The 25164-nt window shown below is 36.5% G+C and overlaps 1 protein-coding gene across 2 annotated transcripts; it reads right to left on the minus strand.

Annotated features, from left to right (window-relative positions):
* Positions 1-7084: 7084 nt before the first annotated feature.
* Positions 7085-24580, minus strand: CUNH5orf46 (chromosome unknown C5orf46 homolog). Of its 2 annotated transcripts, none has more exons than XM_021664940.2 (4): positions 24474-24558; positions 19673-19817; positions 15051-15108; positions 7085-7549 (listed from the first exon to the last, which is right to left on the minus strand). In XM_021664940.2, exons 1-3 carry the CDS (start codon positions 24541-24543, stop codon positions 15060-15062), a joined length of 264 nt encoding a protein of 87 aa, XP_021520615.2. In that variant the 5' UTR covers positions 24544-24558; the 3' UTR covers positions 7085-7549; positions 15051-15059. The 2 variants fall into 2 exon arrangements, with proteins under 2 accessions (XP_021520615.2, XP_012311404.2); XM_012455981.2 differs by lacking the exon at positions 7085-7549 and adding an exon at positions 10353-11526 and having other exon boundaries at positions 24474-24580.
* Between the last annotated feature and the right edge of the window lie 584 nt (positions 24581-25164).

Raw genomic sequence — 25164 nt, forward strand, 5'->3', positions numbered from 1 at the left:
TTGACTTTTTAGCTTTTCTCACGTCTACTCAATCAATTCTTTGCATTACATTCCTTCTGTTCTAAGTACTTTGAGTAGTTTCTGTTTCCTAATTGATTCCTAACTAAGGCAATGTTAAATATTATCTCTAGGAATATTATCTTAATTTCCTACCATTGTTTCACTTCCATTTTTTGGCAACTAAAATAGTTTCACTTTGTGAAATTTCCCATTTTATTTCCTCATTTTATCTACGTCTTATTGATAGATTAGGTTGCCCCGCTGCAGTAATAAATAATCCCAAATCTCAGTGGCTTAAGTGCACAGCATTTGACTTGTTCCTCACACTATATGGTCATCGTTGGTTGGTTATACCTATGATCAATGTTTTATGAATTCTGTAACAGGAGCTGATGGAATAGTTTGTCTTGAACATTTTTCTTATTATATTTACAGGGAAAGAGAACTTGGTGAACCTGAGTTAACTCTTAAAGCTTCCTCTTAAAAGTGAAATACATCAATTCCAGTCATGTTTAATTAGCCAGAGCAAGTCATTTGACCATGCTTGACTTCTTTAGGAAGGGGATGTATAATTATCCTATAGGAAAAAGCAGTGCCAAATATGATTAATGTAATGTAATTTACCACAGTTCTTGATGACTTCAAAGTAATTGTCACCTTAGATGCCTCTATCCTACTTGTAATTTTCTTTTCTATTGAATTATGTGCCGTCTTTCCTCCTACTTTAGTTTTCTATTTGACCATTATTTTTTAGTTTCTTTAAATAGCTCTTATTTTTTTTGACTTCCCTTGAATGTTGATACCTCCAAAGATTCTTAACTTGGTTCCCCTTCTATTTTTATTCTGTGCATAACCTTTATTGGGGAATCTTATGAACTAACATAGATGCCAATATAGTCTCCATGTTAGGAACTACAAAATCTATAGCTACAATCTGTATTTCTTTTTCAGAAGGGATTTAGTTACCTATAAGACACTTCCAAGAGATGCTCTTTTTTTAGGTTTAACTCAACAGATTTTTACCTGAGCTCATTGTTTCTCTTTCGAAACACACTCCTATATTCTACTTTGCTATTCAGTTTACAGCACAGACATTTTCATGGTTGCCTGAGACAGAAACTTAGCAATAATCCTAAGTACTCCCTCTCATCAGCCTCCCTTCTGATTCGTAAGCAAGCCTTATTATTATAAACCCTTTTCACATCTATTGCATACATTTTTCATGATCACAACTGGTACTGTTCTTAAAATTTTGTCATTTCTTTCTTGCCTTTTTTTTTTTTTTTTTTTTTTTTTTTGAGATAAAAATCTCACTCTAGCACCCAGGCTGAAGTGCTGTGGTGCCATCACAGCTCACTGCAGCCTGGACCTCCTGGGCTCAGATGATCCTCCCACCTCAGCCTCCTGAGTAGCTAGGACTATAGGTACACACCATCACACCTGACTAATTTTTCTTTGTATTTTTTTACATACTATGTTGCTCAAGCTAGTCTTAAACTCCTGGGCTCAAGCAATCCTCCTGCGTCGGCTTCCCAGAGTGCTGGGATTACAGGTGTGAGCCGCTGTTCCCAGCCCGAGATCTTGTCATTTTTCATCAAACTACTGTGTTAATCTCTCAAGTGACCTTTGTATTCCCAAAGGTCCCCTTCTAATCCATCAGCCACACACACAGAAAGTGGCTTTCTAAAATACAGGAATCATTCCCCAACTTCAAACTCATCAATAGTTTTTCAATGCTGATTGATAAAAAGAGTCAGATACTACGTCAGATCAACAGACACATTCATAATATAGGTTTAAACATATTTGTTTTCATACTTATTTCAAAGTCTGTTTTCTAGACTGTGAAGTTAAATGAATAGTAACTCTAATGTACATGTCTGTATCCTCAGCACATTGAACAGAGCCTGAATATAGTGTTGGTTCTGTGTTTATTGAATAAATGGGTTTGTTTCTGTTAAGTTTTGTCTGATTGGGTTGGCCCCTTTGTTTTGTCCACCAGTAATATTATTAAGCCATTCATTGCTATCTCTCCCAGTGTTTTGCATGTTTGAGAAAGATGCCTCTCTATGCCTTCATCAAGTTATTAAATGGAAAAGACTGGGGATAAAGTTCTCTGCCACTGTACTTGGAGTAATAGTGGTAATCTGGCAATTTACTGGGTTTAAAGTTTTTTTTTTTCTAGAGGTATATCAAAGAGAGTGATTAAGAAGGAATATGGGGGCAGATTTTATGTGGGAAGCCAGGCAGAAACTGATGATAAACATTATCATAAAAGTGACAACACCAAATGCTGGTGAGGATGTGGAGAAGCTGGATCACTCACACATTGCTGGTGTGAAAGTAAAGCAGTACAGCCATTCTGGCAAAATAGTTTGACATTTTCTTAAAAAACTAAACATGTGACTACCATTAAACCCAGCAATTGTACTCTTGGGCATTCATCCCAGAGAAACAAAAACTTATGTTTATGCAAAAACCTGTACACAAATGTTCATAACAATTTTATTTTTAGTAGCCCAAAACTGGAAACAACACAGTTGTTCTTCAATGGCTGAATGGTTAAACTTTTGTACATCTGTGTAATGAAATACTATTCAACAAAAGAGGAAAACAAGCTATTTATATACACAGTAACCTGGATTTATCTAGGATATATATATATATATAAAAAATCTAAGGATTTAGAAAATTATGTTAAGTGAAAAAATGGCAAACCCCAAAGGTTAAATGCTGTGTAATTTTATTTATATAACATTTTCAAAACGACAAAATGATAGAAATAAAAAACAAATTTGTGATTTCCAGAGGTTAAGGAGAGGGTGGGGGCAGGAGGGAAGTGAGTATGCTATATAAGGGTTGTATGAGAGATCCTTATGAGGACAGAATTGTACTGTATCAATGTCAGCATACTGGTTTAGATATGGTAGCATAGTTTTGCAAGATGCTACCATTGGAGGAAACTTGGTAGAAAATATGCTGGATTGCGCTGTATGATTTCTTAAACCTTCCTGTGAATCTATAATTATCTCAAAATAAAAAGTTTAAAAATGATTTTAAAGATATTGGAATGCAGAAATATATAATACACATATAATTATATGAAACATAATTAACAAGTTATATATAACTATAATGATAGATAACTATAATTATGTATAACTGTTGTTACATATATGTAACTTTTATTCTCTTCATCCATAAATTCCACAAATTAGAGGAAACCACTGTTCACATTTTGATGTGCTTTTATCATGACATTTTCTAAATGTTTACAAACATATATGAATGATACATTGCATATATGAATGTCACATGTCTTATTTAAATTGTTATTTATGTGAATATTAATTTATAGAATGTATATTATATTGTTTCTAATTTTTTCTTTTTTGTTATCACAAAAAGTGTTATAGTGAACATGCATATATTTGCATACATTTTTGTCTTCATGTCTTCAGAAAAATCCTGGAAATGGAAATACAAGGTCCAGAATTATATGATGTCTAAAGTTTTGATAACTAGTCACACATTTCAATTGAAAAGAACAGTTGGTATCTCAGGTGACTGAGGTCAGAGAAGTGCCATTTCCAAAGATGGGATTAAGGACCCAAGACAATGCCTAGGGTATGACTGTTCTCCCTGAACTAGCTGTAAGTCACTTTTTATTATGTGCTGGAGTGTCAAGAGATGCAAGTTATGAATTATGTGATTTCTGGGTTTCATGTCTAAGATAGACAATACAAACAGACAGGTACATACAATTTATTTGCTACATTATTTTTTATTTGAGGAAGCAACCAGATGAAGAGCTCTCAGGCTGTTGAGTTAGATTAAAGACAGCAGAGGGCGCTCATAGGTTATTAGCAAAATCAAGGAAAACATTTGTGCATATATGCAAGACAGATAATAAGAAATATAAGCACCTTCTATTGCATTAAATTTTTCACTGGGGATTCACAACAAAATGGCAACTGCCTGACACTCCCCCTTTCTAGTAACTACCACTGACTTCATTTTAAGCCTTGTTAAATGGTGCATTCTTTGTTCTGTCACTAACTCTCTTTATCAAATGAGAACTTGTTTCTGATTACTGACAATGACCATAATAACAATGATAGCTATCAGTCATTTATTGTTTCCTCTATATATTTTTGATTCAACAAATAATGATTGAATATTGACTGCAGGATCTTTGCTAGACAGGAGGCATACAGTAATGAACAAATTGTCATGACCCATATCTCCATAGATCTTACAGTGTAAAGGGGGAGATAGAAACCACAGAAATAAACATGGGTAAATGAATAATTATAAGTTATGATAAAAACAATAAAAAAAAATAATCGGATCCTAAGAAAGGTAATAGTGAGAAGAGGTTCCCTGTTTATTCTAGGTCATTTCTATGGACATGCCAAATTGGGACTTGAGGTTGTGAAGAACCCGTTATAACCAAATAATATTCTGTATAGAAGGTACTGAGTATGTGACTATCCTGAGGATAAGGAGAACCTGGCTTCTTCAAAGAACTGAAACATCACCTGTGTGGCTGCAGCCCTGGGAGCAGGAACACAGGGATATAAGCCAAGGTCAAATCATGCATTGAGTATCATGGTCATGGCCCTGCTTTTATCTTAAGAGCCCAGGAAAGCCTTGGAAAGTTTTGCATCCAATTTTCCCCATATCCCTGAGTGGCAACACTGCATATCCACTTGCATTAATCAGATTCCTACAAGTCATTCCTGATACTTCCCTCTCTCCCTGACACATCATATTGAACTCAACACCATGTCCTCTCAACCTCATGTCTTAATATTCTCTTCAGTCCTTCCACCCTTCCACATGGCTCTGTCTGCATTGACCCTCCCTTGCTGAAGAGCTTCTTGGCTGTCTTTCTGCTTTACTCTGGACCCCTATGTCTAGCCTGCACAACAGCCAAGTGAACTTTTAAACATGCAGCTATGATCATATGTATTCCAATGTTCAAAATCCTTTGGTGGCTTTCCATTGTGCTTGGATTTAAGAATAAAATTCTAACCATGACCTATGAGGTCCTGTAAGACTTGCTTCCCTAACTCTCATTTGCTTTCCAGCGACCTTGATCTTCCTTCATGGCTAGAGCACAGGATACCTGGCACAGGGCTTTTGCAAATGCCATCCACTCAACTATACATGCTTCTTCCCCTTTATTTCCTTATGAATTTCATCCTATTCAACTACTTTATTATTTCTCTTTTTAAATCTCAGCACGTCTCCCTTCCTTGGAAACCTTCCCTCACCCAGTTGATAAACATTTGTTACAGCTTCCGAGAGGACCATCTTCCTTCCTTCCTGAGCAAGTCTCTCAAAACATAATTACAGATTTATAAAAGATTATTTGATGATTCTTTGTATCTCCCATTTATTTGTGAGCTCCAAGATTGTTCAGTACTTAAATTGTGTGATGGTTTTGTGAGTATATACATATGTTAAAATTGTTTAAGTGTATGCTTTAAATACATGCAGTTTATTGTACATCAATTATGCTTCAATATAAAGTTTAGAAAATTATTCACATGCTGTGAGTCAATAAAGTGTCCATTTGGGCCAATAAGGGAATTGCTACATTTGCAAGGCTTTTTTTTTTTTACAATATCCATTAGCATTTTTTAAAATGCCCTTTCATCTTACAATTCAATTTTTGGAAATCTTTTATAAAAATATTACATAAAAATATTTATATACAAATATTAGTGCACGTGTTTATACATACAAGCATGTTATTGCAGAATCCTTTGACAAAATAGTAACAATGTGAAACTTGTGCATTCTTCGCGAAGTTCTTGTGTTGTGTTTTTCAGCTTCATTAATTCACCTATATTCCTCTCCAAATTGTCTATTCTCGTTAGCATTTCGTCAAACCTTTTTTCAAAGTTCTTAGTTTCTTTACATTGGGTTAGAACAAGTTCTTTTAATTCACAGAAGTTTCTTATCATCTTCGACAAGTTTTAACAGTCGAATTGATCAAGCAGAAAAAAGGATATCAGAGTTCGAAGACCAACTTAACGAAATAAAATGAGAAGTCAAGATTAGAGAAAAAAGGATAAAAAAGAATAAGCAAAGTCTCCAAGAAATATGGGACTATGTGAAAAGACCTAATCTACGTTTGATAGGTGTACCTGAATGTGACAAAGAGAATGAATCCAAGCTGGAAAATACTCTTCAGGATATTATTCAGGAAAACTTTCCCAACCTAGTAAGACAGGACAATATTCAACTCCAGGTAATACAGAGAACACCACAAAGATATTCCTCAAGAAGACTAACCCCAAGGCACATAATCATCAGATTCACTAGGGTTGAAATGAAGGAGAAAATACTAAGAGCAGCTAGAGAGAAAGGTCAGGTTACCCACAAAGGGAAGCCTATCAGACTTACAGCAGATCTCTCAGCAGAAACCCTACAAGCCAGAAAAGAGTGGGGGCCAATATTCAACATCCTTAAAGAAAAGAACTTTCAACCCAGAATTTCATATCCAGCCAAACTGAGCTTCAAAAGTGAAGGAAAAATAAAATCTTTTGCAAACAAGCAAGTACTTAGAGATTTTACCATCACCAGGCCTGCTTTGCAGAAGCTTCTGAAAGAAGCACTACACATATAAACGAACAACCAGTATCAGCCTTTCCAAAAATATATCCAGCTAGCATCAAATGGCAGTATTAAACTCATATATATTATTAACTGGATAAAAAGCCAAAACCCATCGGTACGCTGTATCCAGACCCATCTCACATGCAACAATACACAAAGACTCAAAGGGACAGAGGAAGATTTACCAACCAAATGGAGAGCAAACATAAATAAATAAATAAAAAGTAGGAGTTGCAATTCTCACCTCTGATAAAATAGACTTTAAAGCAACAAAGATCAAAAGAGGCAAAGAAGGACATTATGTAATGGTAAAAGGATCAATGCAACAAGAAGAGCTAACGATCCTATATATACACACACCCAATACAGGAGCACCCAGATACATAAGACAAGTTCTTAATGACTTATAAAGAGACTTAGCCTCCCACACAATAATAGTGGGAGACTGTAACATCACATTGTCAGTATTAGACTGATCAATGAGATAGAAAATTAACAAGGATATCCAGGACTTGAACTCAGACCCGGAACAAGTAAACTTAATAAACATTTATAGAACTCTCCACTTCAAATACACAAAACATACATTCTTATCAGTACCATATCACACCTATTCCAAAAGTGACTACGTAATTACAAGTAAATCACTCCTCAATAATTGCATAGCATTTCATAGGTTTAAAAGAAATATTGGTTGGTTGCTTGTTTGTTATTTTCTTCCCTTATTCCTTCCTGTCTCCATTGTTAAGCACAATTATTGGCATAAAAGAGGTTTTCAATTCCCATTTTTAGACTGCATTCTAGCCTGGGCAATAAAGCAATATTCCCGTTCTCTCTGCCTCTTTCTCTTCCTTTTTCTTCCTCTTCTTCATTCCTTTTTTTCTTTTTTTTTTCTCTCTCTCTTTCTTGCTTCCTTTTTCTTTAAAAAAAAAAAAAAGAAAAAAAGCAAACTCGGACCTTTTCACCCATGACTTGTCCAATGGCTTGCTATAAAAAAAAAAAAAAAAAAGAAACAATGTGAAAGTATAGGGAAATTATTAGATATTGAATAGCTTTTTAAAGATTTCTATCTCTTTATCTAAACTAAATGTCATGAGAAATGATTCAATAAGACAGTCAAGCTGCAGAGTAAATCATTGACCTAACCCCCCCGCACATGTGATTTTGTTTGGATATGTTTGAACAGACAGGGACAATATTGATGCTGATATGGCTGGTTTGGGAATAATGGAATTAGTGTGGGAGATTGTTAACTTTTAAAAGTATATACAAATTTCCATATTCTCCTCATTTTTCCCTCTCACATGGTAAGCATACGCCACTTTAATAATTTTTGAATGTGAATTTTGAAGAAAACATTTTGCCAGTTAGTACACATTAAAAAGTAATTCCTGTCACCTAGGAGATGGGTTGTTAGGTGAAGCAAACCACGATGGCACACATTTACCTATATAACAAACCTGCACATCCTGCGCACGTATCCCAGAACACAAAAGAAAATTAAATATGGCACATGTTTATCTATATAACAAACCTGCACATCTGCACGCATATCCCGGAACATAAAATAAAATTAAATTCTTAAAAAAGAAAGTTAATTCCTCTCACTCTCAAAATAAATACAAAAGCAAATCAGTCACACAGACTCTTGTTCAAGTTTGGCTCCAGCATTACCCAACTGGGCGATCTTGTCAGTTTCTCAATTGCATCATCTCAAAATGGAATAATCATATCCAATTTTTGTACTAAATATGAGGAGTCAGTGAAGTAACATTTATGCAGGACCAAGCATGGACGGTGTCCTAACGATATATATATATATATATATATATATATATATATATATATATATATTTTTTTTTTTTTTTTTTTTAAGAAAGGTAGGTAGGTTTGAAGGATTGTAGGGCTATCTTTGAATGTCAAGCCTTGCTACAGTCTGAGTTTTGGTTTAAGCTGTCTTCTGTCATTGAAGTGCCCTTCCTTCTCCTTGTCCATGTCTTTAAATCCTTTATCATCCATCAAGTCATGGATCAAATATTATCACATCAGAGAAATCTTTCCAGATTTCCGAGAGAGCATGAATGGTTCTTTGTGCTGGTTCCAATGTTCCCATGTCTATGCCTCTGTTATGCTGTACCATGTTGAGTATGTTTAGTTGGTTATGCACTCATGTATTCTACATCAAGACTGTGAGCTACTTGAGAGCAAAAATCATGGGGTATTCAACTTTGTATCCTCACTACCTTGCCCTTGGGTAGAAGCTCTAAGATATAAATTTCTTCACTTCTTGTAAAATACAAGAAACATTTACGGAACAGCTGCTCTCTGCTAGACACTGTTCTAATTGCTCACTATTGCACCAGGAACATTGAACAAAAGAGGTCAAATTCTTGCCTTGTGGAGCTTACATTCTAATAAAGGTAGACAGAAAAAGGAATGAAATAAATCAAGTTTTAATATTGTGTTAAAAGATAAATATGATGAAGGAAAAATTAAGCAGCCAAAGAAGTTAGACATATTAGGGCAGAAGACGCTGTTCTAAATAAAGTGATCAATGAAGGCTTCACTGAGAAGGTGGTATTTAGGAGAAGACCTTAAAATTTAAAGCAGCAAGCCATGTGGCCATCTTGGAAAAGACTAATTTAGGCACAGGGAAGAGCAAATTTAAGGCCCTATAAAAAGAACATACTTGTACTGTTTAAAGACTGATAAAGATCCCAATATGGCTGGAATGAAAAGAGAAAAATAATGAGTAGGAGAAGGGAAGGGAAGTGAATAAATAGCTCAGGTAGGATTTTTACCACCATTGTAAAGAAATTTTAAAATGTAGGTTTTGCTTCAAATGAGATGGGAAATGACAGAAGGAATTGATATGATTTAAATTTTATTTAAATAGAATTACTCTATCTATTCAGCATGTCTGTAAAAAGCAAGGTGTAAATTCCCTGAAGTACTTGAGTCATGATAGAAACTTTGGGATTGGGGGCAGAATAGTGATGAGGTAGATTGTGTCCTCAGAATGTCACAGGGGAATGGTCTGCTGAGAGTCAGACACACCTGGTTGGAGCTCCCATGTAGCATCTACCAGTTTTGGTATCTTAGGCATGATACAAATCAGCCTCCCTGAGCCTCAGTTTCTTCACCTGTCATATGAAGAAAACAGTGCCTCACTGATCATTCCAATCACTTTGCAATTATGAGGTTACAAGGAGATGATAGTGTGAAAGGGTGGCATAAGAAAAATTCTATGCAGATGAAAGAGATTCTTGATCTTTAAGAACAGGTGTACCTGTTGGCTGCAGACATGGGTCTTTCTGGAGGGTAGGGAAAGAAGGCAATGAAGTGGAGGAAGAGGAAACGCACATTGTAAAGCAGTTGGGAAATCTTCAAAATCTTTATAGATCATTGGAGATCTTGGTCGGCTACCTGTTAGCAATTTACCAAATCCAGTATTGATATGGCACTTTCCCAAACCCCAACATAAAGTGATTTCAAAATATACAATAGATAGGTGAAGATAAAGGCAGAAAAGTTCTGGTAGAGTGTGTTTCTTAAATATCGGTAGTGTATTAATTAATATAGTTGTAGTAAATGTGTTATTCAGGTACAGATCAGTGAGTCAATATCTGAAAAGAGATTTTGCAGCCACATTTGGTGGGGAGAAGCAGTCTGTGTGCCAGATACTGAATATAATAGACATTTTTGGTAATTTAGTTAAGTGGGATGTGATAGTTGAAATTGACACAATCTATAGAAAATGCATAGTGTGAATTGTCTGAATTTATTGTAGAAAGTAACATGCATTTTTCAACATTTTATAGGCATTCACTCTTGATTTATCTACCTGTATTATTAAAATTCTTTGTGGTGCATGCAGACCTCTCCTAGCTAAGACTTCTTCAGGAAGATAGACAAACAAAAGATTTATTAAAAATACACTTGAGTTACTTTCAGAGTTTATGTGTTTGGGAAGGACAAAACCAAGGATAGCTTTTGAGAACTCAGTAGAAGAGGCACATAGAAACTTTATTCCAGATTGCAGCAGTGCTTTAATTGGCATCTTGCTCTATGATAAGATTTCAGTCTTGTCTTACTGTCCACGTTAAATAATTCTGGGAGATTACTGTATTTCCAGCTCTGCTAGGTCACATTGTACTTCTGATAAGTGGGTAAGAACCACAGCCATAACTGCAGAGAATCCACCTCTGTGTTATAAGGTGGTGGCATGAAAGGACTGCACTAAACGTTTCAAAGACTCTTCTATCCCTGATGCTGTTATTCTATGAGGATGATAGAGACTCCGTGGGAAGGCAATGATTTTATTAATTTAAAGAAGGTCAGTTTTTAAGTTTACTAGCACAGGAGAGTGGGCTCAGATCGTTTTAAAAAACTTTCCAAAAAAGATGTGTAAAACTTTTAACCCTGAAACTGCATACGTTTTTAGGAGTTGAGAGGTTGTTTTGAGGTCAGGTTTTAATCCTCTTTCTGTTCACTTTCTGGCTCTGTGAATTTGAACTTGCTACATTATCTGGGGTTTAGTCTTCTTATTTTGAACCATTCTTTGGTTATCCTGTTGAATATATAAATATATAAATATTCACCAGGACATATAAATATTTTTGCATCGTTGAAACTTTAAAACATGCCCAGAAGAAATTACTAGTAGCAGCACAAATCTTCTCCATCAACTATGTGATCCCAAATCTCATATTTATTCTAACTTTCTAGAAGCAAAAATGCAGTAGGAGTGTTCAAATGAGTTTTGTTTGGTTGAAGCAAGAGCCTGAATCCTGAGAACTCACTGGGAGTTGCTCTGTCCTGGAGGACTTGTGAAGCAGAACTGGAAAAGCAGGATTTGGCTGCTCTTAGATTGTCCAGGAGCCACATAGGTGTGTCCTTTGAAATACAAGCCAAAGAGAGGAGAACAATTACTAAGTAGAAAGGGTTTAAGACTTTAAACAAACCAAAGAACACTTAACCCTTTTCTTAAAATTTTTATGCTTCTGCATTTTAAAATGGAAGAGATTTCATAATAAAATCAACTCTAATATATAGTTGAGAAAATAAGCAACAACAACAACAAAAAGAAAAATTCACAGTATATAGAGAAAGAATCAGAAACAAGGATGAAGGGAGAATGTACATTGAATAAATCCCTAAGGATAAGCTGAGTCACCAATTTCACTGAGTTTCTGGATAGATAGGTGATGAAAAAGAAAAGACCAAGTCACATAAATCTTAGAAGCAGAAAAGAGGAATCTGACTTTAGGGGATGTATTTTTTTTTCCTTGATTCATTTCTGAATGAAAAATTTTCCATCAGACTTCATAAAAGTGTTACCAACTGACATTGTGGCCAAGGGCAGTTTTGCTCATGGGGTGCATTATTGGAATTCCCTGTCTTACTTACTTATTCCTAGATCCCTCTCTAGGAAGTTTTAACTGAGCAAGTCCAAGAATAAAAATCTAGTGTATCCTATAGTAGATTTTGTCTTAATCCAAAACATGTATAGAAATTAAGAATTCATAAAGTGACTATCTATCTATTACCTCTTTTGATAATTTTAGTAATCTAGTGAGGTTCATCCAATTTTGTGTTTATGCAGGAAAAAAATTTATATTTAAGATATCAAATGACTTAAGACACAAAGAAAGATGATGTGAATTCATGTGGTTTTAAACAATGCAGGACAAGTGGAGTTGAAATTTTAAGTCTATTGAAAATATTAAGTCCAGTAAAAACCATGCTAATGTTATTCAGTAGAGGTTGAGAAGTTCTCAGATTAACTAGGTATTCAATTACTGGATATTTTTCCAAATACTCTACCTCTCTACTTATCATATCAGATTGTGTGCAGCATCTTTTCTCTCAGAGTTCACCTTTATGTAGAGCATTCACAATGCTTATCCCTTCCTCTAGGTATTCCTTCTTATCTTCTTTTCCAAGGCATTCCCCAGGCCCCTTTATATATAACTTTTTCATTTCCTTACACAGTTATGAGATACACAGAGCTATATGATTGCTGAGTCCATAGACTTCTCAATGGCCAGCTAGTTACTCATTTTAGCAGGATTGGCTAATTGACATGGTAGGTATGGATTAAAGAAACATTAAAGAAATGTGTAAAAAAGAGGGGGGGATCAATGTTAATAAGATAAACATAAACTATCTATCTATCCGTCTATCTTAATTTAGGAAATGCCAGCCCAGCACAGTGCCTCATCCTGTAATCCCAGCACTTCAGGAGGCTGAGGCGGGCAGATCACTTAGGCCAGGAGTTTGACAACAGCCTGGGCTGCATGTGAAACCTGTCTCTACCAAAAATACAAAAATTAGCTAGGGGTGGGAATGCACACTTGTAATCCCAGCTACTTGGGAGGCTGAGACAGGAAAATCGCTTGAACCTGGGAGGAGGAGGTTGCAGTGAGCTGAGATCTTGCCACTGCGCTCCAGTCCCAGGGAACAGAATGAGACTGTCTCAAAAAAAAAAAAAAAAAAAAAAAAAGAAGGACATGCCTAGACGTTTGGCCAAATTTTCTAAACTAGAGAAACAGACATTGCTGTGAATCATTTAATTTTAAAGTGATGACTTGCTTTTGCTTTTAACTGAATAAGGCAATTATTACACAAATACAACTGTAAGAGCTACTTACTAAATACATATTCACTGGGGTTAAAGAGGTACTCCTGATCAAACCATCGCAAGCCAAATTCAGCCTCTCCTTTAGTTGCTGCTTTCTCCCTAGTTATTGTTTTTACATCCCTAGATTGAGCCATTCCTCCCTTCTCGTCAGGGCATCTTACTTTGGTTCATGCATTCATTCCAAGATTTTCATGTGCAGTTAAAAAAATTACGGCATTAAGATTCCCTACATTTAAAAAATTCATAAGGATAAAAGTGAGGCTCAGGCAGGTAAAGTGGCCTCACCACGGTTACATAACCATTAAGTGGCTGATTTGAAGTTGAACTTAAATCTTGTCTATGTCTTCTGCTTTTTCTGCTCCTCTATGTGGCCTTGCCTATTGGACTACATCATAGACCAGACCTCTAGGATGTACTCCAAGGATTTGGGGTCTGGGTACCAATGATTGTAGGTGTGAACCAGAAGCTTGAATGAAGCCAAAGTATTAGGACACCCGCAAGAAAGGGTAGGCTGTTCTCTGAGAAGATGGGAATGAAAACATAGAAACTTAAGTGACTGAGTTGAGAAGCTTAATTGGCCTTAGGGTGAGAGTCAGTAGTGTCTGGGTTGGGCATGTTTTGATTTCCATGCCCACGCCTGATTCTCATCCTTAGAAGCATATGGGTTAAGTTCTGGGGGAATATGATAGTAGCTTCCTGAGCTTACACTAATCACACCCAGGTTATGAAATGGAGCCAGTGGGGAAAAGGAGCATTTCCAGACCAAATCACAAACAGAAGTTGGTAAAGGCCGTGCTTCCTGAATATGCATATAAAGTAACTCAACTAAGCAAAGGGGTAGTGTTGTATTTCTATGAACTTCCTGAGGCATGCCTTAGATCACTTAGCTTAATCATTATTTTCCACTGCCTTCTCCTATACTTTTCTGCTTTGTTCTCCAGTAGTAGCACTATGGCTTAGAGATACAGCACAGACCCTGGAATCGGGCTGCTTGAGTTCAAATTCTGCCCTCCTCCTTTATTAATATAGCCATACTAGCAAACCTCCCTGAGCCCTTATTTCCTTATTTATAAAATTTAAGAATAATATCTATTTTTCATAGTGATTATGAATTAAATTAAATACTACATAGCACTTAGGCATTCATCACTTAGCTTAATGCCTTAAAACAGAGTAACGATACAGTTCATACCAGCTACTGATATTACTAGTTTTCCAGATCTAAAACTTCTGTTTTCATAGTTCAGTATTCATTTTCAGGAGAGACCTGAGTAGGGAAAAAGCAAGTATTTCTGAGCACTCAAACTATATTGTTTGCCCATAAATTCAACTGCATGAGATAGAGTTTGTTACCATTTTTCTTTGAATTAGGTTCAGCAAATTTCATTCTTCTCAGGAGCAACTAGCTGCATGATTACATGGGTCCTTAGATTGTTAATGTGTGCTAGCCCCTCATTTCACAGGCTGAATTTGTTCAAAGCAAGCTCCTAGCAGTTGTGACAGGAACCAGGTTTCCGAACCTGCCATGCTTATTCACTTCATCTCACAGTTGTGCCTCCTCTCTTAAGAAAATTGTATTGTTAGAAACTTTTACATGATAAAAATACATTCACTTAAAATTGATTTTAAAAAATGATGACAAGAATTTTTTTAAATGTACCTTTTTTGCTTGTAGACAGACATGGGTACCAAAATTATTAAATAAAACTAGACAGATCCTTCTTCCTTTGTCCAATACACTGCTATTTCAGTTGTAAATTTTAAGTTAAAAAATCACCTGAGGATGTCACTTTGATGAATGCTTTCCTTGATTATCATCAAATTCCACAAATCCTCTTGAAAAAAAAAAGAGAAAATAAGAATTATGATTCAGACTGAACAGGAGTGTTAGAATGATCACTAAGATGTTGTGTTATGTTTGAACCATACTGTTCTTCTCTAGAATTTTCTACGTCAGAAAGAAATAAGACCTACAATTTCCATAAAAGTTCATAGTAGGCAAGCAATTTATGCATAATTATCTTTTTGCGTCTGCCAACAAACCCATTTGTTAGGTATCTATTCACACATAAACTCCATAAAGGCATATATTTTTGTATTTTTTTCAGTAATATATTCCCAGGGTCTAGAACAGTGCATGGCAAATAGTAGAAATTAATAAAATTTTGTTGAATGCATTTTTATTATATCTTCTTATGTATGAGAAAACCTTTGAAGCTCAAAGATTAAACAACCTGTCCAAAGCACATTGCTGGTACATTGCAAAGAAAAGTTAGAAACTTGGCTCTCCAGAGTAATTACTAAATGCTAGAAACACTATGCACTATAGGTCAAGGACTGGGTAGCAGGGTATCTGCCGAGATGGTAAAAGATAATTAAAATATCGTTTGTGAATCATAGTCTAGTGGAGAAAGTAATTTAAAACAATGTGGGGGATAAAAGTTGTTATGAAGATTTCTGCAAAACAGTGTGAAATCCCTGAATATGAAAAATGGAAATTTCTAATAGTAAGTGTCTATCACTTTTTTGAGTTTATTTTTGAATTGGGCTTTAGAAAATGATTAGATTTGCCAAGTGAACAGAGTGGGGTTTTGGTTTGGGTGCCAGGCATTTTCAGCAGAGGGAAAAATCACATGCACAGATATTGGGGGTTTATACAAACATGATCTGCTCTGAGATGAAACTCATTTGTCATTGGGGCTTCAGGTTGCAGGGGTAAGGAATGTGACTGAAAGATACATTGGCATCAGAGAAGGACATTTGACATTAGCCTAATGCATTTGCTTGGATTTTGGAGGCAATGGAAATTCATGAAAAACTTTCAAGCCTGGCAGTGATATGACCAAATTTACATTTTTTGATATAAAGTTTTGGTAGTAGGTAGAAGAAGAATTGGTGAGACAGAACGAAAGTGGAACTTATTAGAAATTCAATAAAAAGAGAGACAGAAAAAAGTGGAACTCATTCAAAATCCAATAAAAATAACTTGGGAAAGAGATAACGAAGGACTCAACTTGACCAGCTAGTCAGTGGAGCTGAGGAAGAGAAATGTGCATAGGGCACATATACATATACCTGAGGAAGGTATACAGGGTAGAATATTCAGCAATTCAATGAAGGTGATAATGAGCAGGAAAGATTCGAGAAGATTCTTAGGTTTCTGGATTTTGTGTGGATGATGATGTGACTTGGTGAGATATGGAAGAGGGTTTTGAGTGAGATGATGGACTTGGGTTTAGACCAGTAGAATTTGAAATATTGGTAGGAAAACGATAGAGATTTATTGCAAGCAATCAGTTATTTCATTTGGTGCTCAGGGACAAATTGCAACAGAAATGTGAATTTGAAACTCATTAGATTATAGGTCGTATTCCCAATGCATAAGCTGCAATGTGAAAAACCAAGCACATTTAAAATCCTGAGGAACAATGACATTCAGAAGGCAGGTGCATGAAGAAAAGTCAAATGAAAAGAATGAGAAAGAATGGCTAGCAGTAGAGAGAGAACCAGGCAAATATATCATGGAACCAAGAGTGGAAAATATTCCCAAGAATTAAGGGCTCCCAAAGGGTGAGAGGAGTTAATAATATATAGACTTTTCAGAAAAATGATGAGCAAAATGCAGTCACTGTAGCTCCAAGATAATCCAAAAGCAAGTGGAGAGAACAATCTGGTCTATTCACTGTCCCAAAAGCATGTCTCTAGCATTTATTATGCATCTGACACACCACTTAGGCATCAGACATATTGGAATAAATAAAGCAAAATTTCCACCTTTATGAATCGTCATTACCTCTCTCATTCTCTCTTTCAAATCAAATCTTGTTTGGTCATTTAAGGCCCAAATTACATCTTGCCTTTGCCATAAACACTTCCCTAAGCACACTGTCCCCACTGACAGCTCCTTTTGCTGGAAACTGCCTGTGATATTCGGCTGACATTTGTCTTACTAGGCATTTTTAGTTACTGCACTGTGCATTGGCTTATGTAATTTCACCATAAGGACTGCAAATTATTTGAGGAGAAGGGATTGACAGTCTCAATTTTTCCTTCACAGTCCGTGTCCCCACTTTGTACATATTAAATGCTTAGCAATACTTTCTGATGGTCTCCTCCTATCCCCCCTCCCTATTTCGCTTGTGGTCTTCCCTCGAACAGGGAGTTATAGGTATGTCATAGGTCGTGACTCTACCACCCGCTACATCGATCTCTTGAGCAAACATTGCTGTGTCTTTGAGCAAAGATCCTCAGGATTCCTCAGTCAAATTGAGGTAGATGGGCTTTAGGTCTGATCCACAAGATATCTTTCCTTAATTAATTCAAGTGCCTGATGCTATGTGCCAGATACTGTGCTCTTGCAAGCAGCCAGACAGGTGATCTGGTTTCTACTTTCTCTTAGCTACTGATTAAAAATAAATAAGTCATTTCAGATGGTAACAAATATTATAATGACACCATAACAAGGTACAGTGATAGAGAGTAACAGGCAGTGGGAATGGAAGAAGACAGTATTAAAGAATGGTCATAGAATCGCTTTCTGAGAAAACGACTTTCAGATTAGCTGCAGGCCCAAGCATTAACTAGGAGAAAACGAGAGTATTTTAGGAAGGAGGGAGAGCAAGGGGAGGGAGATCAAGGGAAGAGAGCCTTAGATGCTAATACGTTCTAGCAACAGAAAGAAGACCATTTACCCAGAATATAATGAGGGAAAGGGAAACAGTAGATGAAGTGCCTTGTCTGAGCCCTAGAGCAGATGGCAAATCTTTAGCATATCAGAGAGTTGACTTTTATGGTGAACCCAGAGGAAAAAGTTCTATTTTATACTTGGAAAATTCCCTAGGGAAGGAATGAAAAGAACTATTAGTGCTCTAACTCCTTGCTTTGCTGTGTTAACATAACAATACTAATTCAATTGGAGCCTAATCTTTAGTTTGTATCTAATGGGTGGTGCTCCTGTTGTTGGTGTCTGACTTTCCTTCTTGTTTAAATTAACAATCTTGGAAAGGCAACAGTTGCAAAAGCAACCACAGTAGGATATGTAACAATTAAAAGGACACCTGTGAGTTTTAACAATTTGTGGAGCAGGATTGCATGACCCTGCCCAATCAGATGACAACCTATCCGTTTAAGAAGATCAGAGATTACAAAACTCCTAATTACTCTTACATGGAAGTGGTTCTTAATCTGCTATTGGTTAAAGACCCCTTTGAGAATCTAACAGAAGTCATGAACACTTTCCCCAGGAAAATGCAAAAAAAAAAAAAAAAAAATCACATTGACACAAAATATTAATAAAAATGTAAGGGCTTTGTGGAACTTTAAAGCTGGTCTATGCAGCTCAGAACATCTGATCAAGGGCATGGCTTTCAAAAATTTCTGTATACCAGAATTACCTGAAAAGCTTGTTGAAAGACATATCCATGGCCTTGTCCCCAGAAAGATGCAAAATGGGATGCAGAAATCTGCATTTTAAAAAATAAATTCCCCCAAGGGATTCTGAAACAAGTGGATAGACCATACCTAGTCAAACTCTGCTTAAGGATCTATAAAGGAGAAAATTAGAGATCAGAGGCTCAGAGTGGTGGAGACTGAAAGCACCTGGGAGTTCAGAAGACTGAATTTCATCCTGGAGCGCTGAAATTGAGGAGATTAATATGGGGAGGAGAAAGCATACGGTGAGGTAGTAGTGTTAAATCAGAACTATGTAGGCAGAAAAAAATACGTATTGGGAATTAGACACAGGCTTGGAAGCAGGCTGAGAACACTGGGAAGACTCTGGGACTGGTGATCTATCCTAAGGCAATCCCTCATGATGAAAACCAACACTCATGCTGAGAGGTTCTCTAGATTGCCTCTAAAGAGATTATCTACTGTCTCTGCTAGCCTTCTTGAGCTACTCAAACTGGAAAATATAGGCAGGACTCATCAAACCCATCATGAATGAATGTATCATTACCTCTTACCTGCATCACATAATCACAGTGCTTGCATAGGGTGGGCCATCTATTATTTTAACTTTACAGTTAAAATATGAGCAAATAGAGGCCTTCGGCGTGGAAGGGCCTCGTTCAAGACCACCTAGTAAAATAGCACCTGAGTTAGGATCAGAGCTTGGCTTTTTGTTCTTTAGTGCTTTTCCTCTCTCCTATTTAGTCTTGAAATTAAAAAAAAAAATTCTGATGGAACCACTTGATGAGAATGTGCTCATCGCCAAAAAGTTCAGGGCAATTAATTCAGACGCAAAATATATCTTCAGTAGGGCAACATTTTTCAATGAAAAATAACACATTTGCTTGTGCCACAAATTTCGTTTCTCATATATTTTAATGCCATGTGGTCATTGTGTGGTCATTACCAACATTGAACTTGACAAAAAACAAGGTTTGTCTCAGTGCTTACGTGCTCCTGGACATGGAGCGGAGGATGAACTCGACTGCATTCTCAATGATCTCTGTACCCAGGAGGTTTAGGAATTTGGGGAAATCTGGCTTTGGGTCTTTGCCTGAGTCGTCTGGCTTGTCATCTGGCTTGTCTGGTTTGTCATCTGAAAAACAGACCAGAATCTCAGAGGTGATTCTCAGCAACAAAGAAGGAAGTCTCCTTTCCGTGTGGGGAACGCTTAGGATTTTTTGTGGCCCACTTATGAATTTCATAGCCTTATATGAGTATATTCCTCAAACATTTCATGCTTGTCTGATTAAAATCTTCACATACATTATCTCATTTATTTCTAAAAACAAACAAATAGATCAACAGGTAGACACTGGCACTGCCTTGTGAGTGAAAAAGCCAAAGCTCCCAGAGGCTAAGTACCTATCTCAGAGTTAAGCAGCTAGTAAGTGCCAGTGCCAGGACGGACATACAGAATGTCTGTTTTTCCATCTGATCTCCATGCCCATGGTAATCATAATATTAAAGATAAATTATCAGCTGGGTGGGGTGGCTCATGCCTATAATCCCAGCACTTTGGGAGGGTGAGTGGGAGGATTGCTTGAGGCCGGGAGTTTGAGACCAGCCTGGGTAACATAATGAGTCTTCCATCTCTACAAAAAGTAAAAAGTAGCCAGGTGGAGTGGTGCACACCTGTAAGCCCAGCTACTTGGGAGGTGAAGGCAGGAGGATCACTTGAGCCCAGAAGACAGAAGCTGCAGTGAGCCATGATTGTTTAACTGCACTCCAAGCGCCTGACAGAGTGAGACCCTGTCTCTAAGAAATTCAATAAATAAATAAAAATGAAATATCAATGAGTAGCATTTTCTGAGTACATGCCTATGATAATCTACATGAATTGTCTCGTTTTATCCTCATAGCAACTCTGGAAGGTAGGAACAATTATCCTAATTTAAAGGTAAAGAAATATAACTTGAGAGATGTTTAGAAACTGTTTCAAAGTCACAGAGTTAGTAAGTGGCAGAAATACAATTCAAACCATGTCAGTTTGGCATTGAAATTTGGATTCTAAAGTACTCTATGATGAGCTGCACAGTCTTTGAAGGAAAATTATACAGTTTGCAATTTTTTTAAAGAAGATTCAAAATAATATAACAATAACGATGACAAAGAAATTCCGAAAAGTTATGCAGTTTGCACTTTTAGAAGATTCAAAATAGTATAACAATAATGATGATGAAGAAATTCTATCACTTTCATGTCACCTAATAGTTTTGTACATAGCGATTTTACAAATGTTGTGTAATTTTATCCCCAAACCGATCTTATAGAGTATGCATTTTTTAGCTCACTGGACTGAGAAAATGAAGATTAAGTGGCTTACAGAAGACCTCCCAGAGAGTAAGAAAAATGCTGGGATGATAACTGCAGGCTTCTTACACTAGAGTCTTAAGCACCCTTTGGAATGAGGGCCAAGGATCCAGAGTGAAGTTGATTACATTCAAGATCCCTTGCGGGCTTTTTGACTTTGCTTAGTTGTCTGTATTTTCAGGAGATGAGAAGAGATGGAAGAGTGACAGCAGTTACATGTGGTCTCCCCTCTGAGCCCTGGTCACAGGATAAAGTGGGACCTTTATTTTTTAATTTTTTTGTACCTTGACAAGTAGTGTTATCAGACTCGGTAAATAAAAATACAGCATGTCTAGTTAAATTTAAATTTCAGATAAACAACAAATGCTTTTCTGGTGCTCTAAGAATAATCCATGCAATAATTAGGGCACGCTGATGCTAAAAGATTATTCATTGTTTATCAGAAGTCCAAATCTAACTGGGTTTCTTGTATGTTTTCTGGCAACCTCACACAAGTTTTATCTCAAGAAGTCCCAACTTCTAGACAATGTACCACTGACTTTGGATTTAAGAAATGTAACTACCTTTTGTGTGGAGGCTATCAAATTATGTCAGAAACTTTACATCAATATTAAATCCTAAAATGGAAACTATTAGTAAAAAGATTGGCAGGCAATTCTATGAGTATTTATTGTTTATTATGACACAACCAAAGATTTGATAGAAGTACCATTTGGGACTTATAACTAAAATCAATATACTAATCATCATGTATTCATATATCCAGTTGCTGGTTCCTTCATTCAAAAAGTATTTTTGAGCCTACTTTTTAATTTTTTTATTTTTGAGATAGGGCTTCACTCTCTCACCCAGGCTGGAGGGCAGCTCACTGCAGCTTCAACCTCCTGGGCTCAAGAGATCCTTCCACCTCAGTCTCCTGAGTAGCAGGGACTACAGGCACATGCCATCACAGCTGGCTGATTCTTGTATTTTGCGTAGAGATGTTGCCCAGGCTGGTCTCAAACTCCTGGGTTTGAACGATCTGCCCATGTCGGCCTCCAAAGTGCTGGGATTGCAGCTGTGAGCCATCGTGCCCAGCCCGAGCCTACTATTATGTGCATAGTTATGCTAAGAGTCAAGGTAAAAAAGGACAATAGATATGAGCTTCACATAAAGTGCTGGACAACCCAGGTACTCAGAAGAATTGGTTTGTTTTTATCGTGGGAAGGAGATGGAAGCAGAAGTCTTGTGTAGGGTGCCTATTGAGTAGATAATGCACCAGTGCTTTCAGCACGTGCCTTAATCTTCATTCAGCTCAGTAGTGGTATCACAGTTTTATAGGAGAGAAGACAGATGAGCAGGAAAATTAAATGACTCACCGGAAATCACTCATCTAGAAAGTAGCTGATCCAGGGTTTGAACCTAATGTTTTTTCCTAACTCCGCAAAGCACATTATTCACATTACATAATACAACCTCCAAACAATTGTTCTGTAAAGACATTTACCAAGTGCAAAACAGTAATTTCTTGCATGAAAGATGAGATTTTTTTCCCTGTGTTTCTATCTAGCTACTTGCACAATAAATTCTATTGACTTGTTATTTTAATATGACACCAAATGCTAGCTTTTCAAGATGCAAGAAGCCTGGGATTGGAGTGGGCGGAAATCAGAATCTCAGCTTTAGCCTGTGAACCCCATATTTATTGAGAGGTATTAAAGTGTGGTGGATTACATGCTCTGAAGTTTTATACACCTGTATGATTCCTGCCTTTAACAAAAAATTAGTCACGTAAACTAAAAAATTAGTCCTTAACTTTACTATCTCTCAGTTTTCTCATATGTTGTCAGGATTGAAAGGTATTTTATATATAATACATATATACACACACGCATATATCATATATACATACAGATATCATATATATGCCATCTATAACAGTACCAATCCCAAGGTAAACTTACCTTATATAAATAAATAAATAATGAATGAATTAATTAATTATTGTTGTTTTATTGTTACTATTAATATTAATAGCAACAAAATTATTTATAATTCACTTTCTCCTCTAGTACTTTAGAAGACAATATAAATTTTAAAAATGCTATTAAAATATCAAGAAATTTATATCCTAGAAACAAATCTTCAAAGGCAACAGTTTGATTTTTTTTTTCAGTTATAATATGGGATAGACTTTATTTACAGTAATTACCTTGTTGAGTTTCTTAGTGAATGTGAATATAATGTTCTTAACAAACAGTATTGCTAATATTTGTAGTTTTTATAGTTTACAAAGTAATTATGAAAATGAATTCATTTGGCCTGGTGAAGTTGATGGTTATTCCATTTTACAGATAAAGAAACTGAGGTTTAAAGCAGTGAACTGATGTAACCAGTTTCAGAGTTTACGGGAGACTGCGGCAACTGGTCTTTGGTACCAAATCTCACCTTTCACTTCACTATAGTGATTACTTTAGGAGTAGAATGGACTTAATATTATCTCTGTGGCCATATCTAGAGTAATTCTGTTGTAATGTCTCCTGTGTGTTGTTCAGCCACGTTACAGTCATAGGATTCTGTTACTAAATGTTTGCACTCTCTCTGTCTTCTGGCCTGTCATTGTGAATGAAACTCACGGTCTTTTGCAGACAAAAATAAATTAATTAATGAGAAGGGAGCATACAGCCTGAGCCTCTATGTGCTTGGAAAAGATGGGAAATAAGCAGTTGCTCAATAATAGTAGAAAGAATCTAGGAACTTAGGTTTCAGTCCCAGGTGCCGCTTCCACCTGTCTGTGTGCTCAAGTAATTTGCCCTCTGCAAGCTGAGTTTATTAACCTGTAGAAAGGAAAATGATAAAACTGTGCATGTTTACATGGTTGGATTACTATGGGAACCAAATGAGATTATATATGGCAACAAGAGCAGGTAATATTTATTGCATGCCTATTATCACCCAGTTACTCTTCCAATTTGTTTCATTCCTTTTATTCAATTTTCATGATAGCTTTATGAGAAAGTTAAATGTCCCCTTTTGTATATGAGGCCTAGAGACATTGAATAGCATTCCTAAAGTCACGTTTCTGGTTAGTGGTAGAGCCGGCCCTAGGATTTTTATTTCCAGAGTACATATTGTTCATCATTGAACATTATTAGGTATATTTATCAAAAAAAAATGCCACCCAGCTCCCATGGAATTTATACTAGAATAATGTCATTATATCATAAGAGTATATAAAAAATTTCAAACTTCATTCATCCACTGAAAATAGATGCTAGGTTTGTATTAAAATCCTACTTTCTTTGTGTTAGAATGTACAACTCTTGTCTCCCAGGCCAGTGCTCTTTCTGCAGTGCCCAAAGGCCCCTTCTTCCTTTTACGTTCTTAATCAATGCCACCAACTTTCTCTAGTCACTGCCAACTACTGAACAATTCATGGGCTGTGATCAGAAGCACTTACCTGCATAGCAGGTCAGGATTAAGACGAGCAGTCCCAGGACAATTGTCAGCCGAAGTACTGAGACAGCCATTCTGGTAGCACTGGGTACTGGTGCACATAAATTGTTCAGATACATCTGAAACAGTGCTCCATTTATAGGGCCTATATAGGTGACGTCATCTGCTTTGGAATTTAGATGTTGCATAAGATGTCTGCATAGTTTGCTTTTGGATCTGTACTAATGAGCCCTGCCCTATCATTCAAATCAAATGTTTTTCACATAGGGAAAGAAATCCCTCTCGATTTTTAAAATTTGTATCTATAAAGGGTTCTGGAGTGAATCTCTTGAGGCTCATTTCAATGCCAGCATTGATAATTAGAGGGATATCAGGTAGAATTACTCATCAGTGCCAAGCAGCAGCAACAAATCAGATTGGCAAGGCATGCTGACTCCCTCCCTGTACACTCTGTGCCTTCCCACATGCTCTGAGATGATCCTTTGTTCCCACATGGGCATGCCCTTTCACACCCCATGCCTCTGCTCTTGCTCTTTCTTCTTCCTCAGATACCCTCCCTCTTGTCTCCCTTTGGATTAATCCTATGTATTCCTCAGTTCAAATGCCCTTTTGCTATTGTAAACAGTGCTGCAATGAACATACGTATGCATGTGTCTTTATAATAGAATGATTTATAATCCCTTGGGTATATACCT

This window comes from Aotus nancymaae, unplaced genomic scaffold, assembly GCF_030222135.1.
Source record: "Aotus nancymaae isolate 86718 unplaced genomic scaffold, 86718_ANA_hifiasm-v0.15.2.pri h1tg000064l_1, whole genome shotgun sequence".
Taxonomy (NCBI): domain Eukaryota; kingdom Metazoa; phylum Chordata; class Mammalia; order Primates; family Aotidae; genus Aotus; species Aotus nancymaae.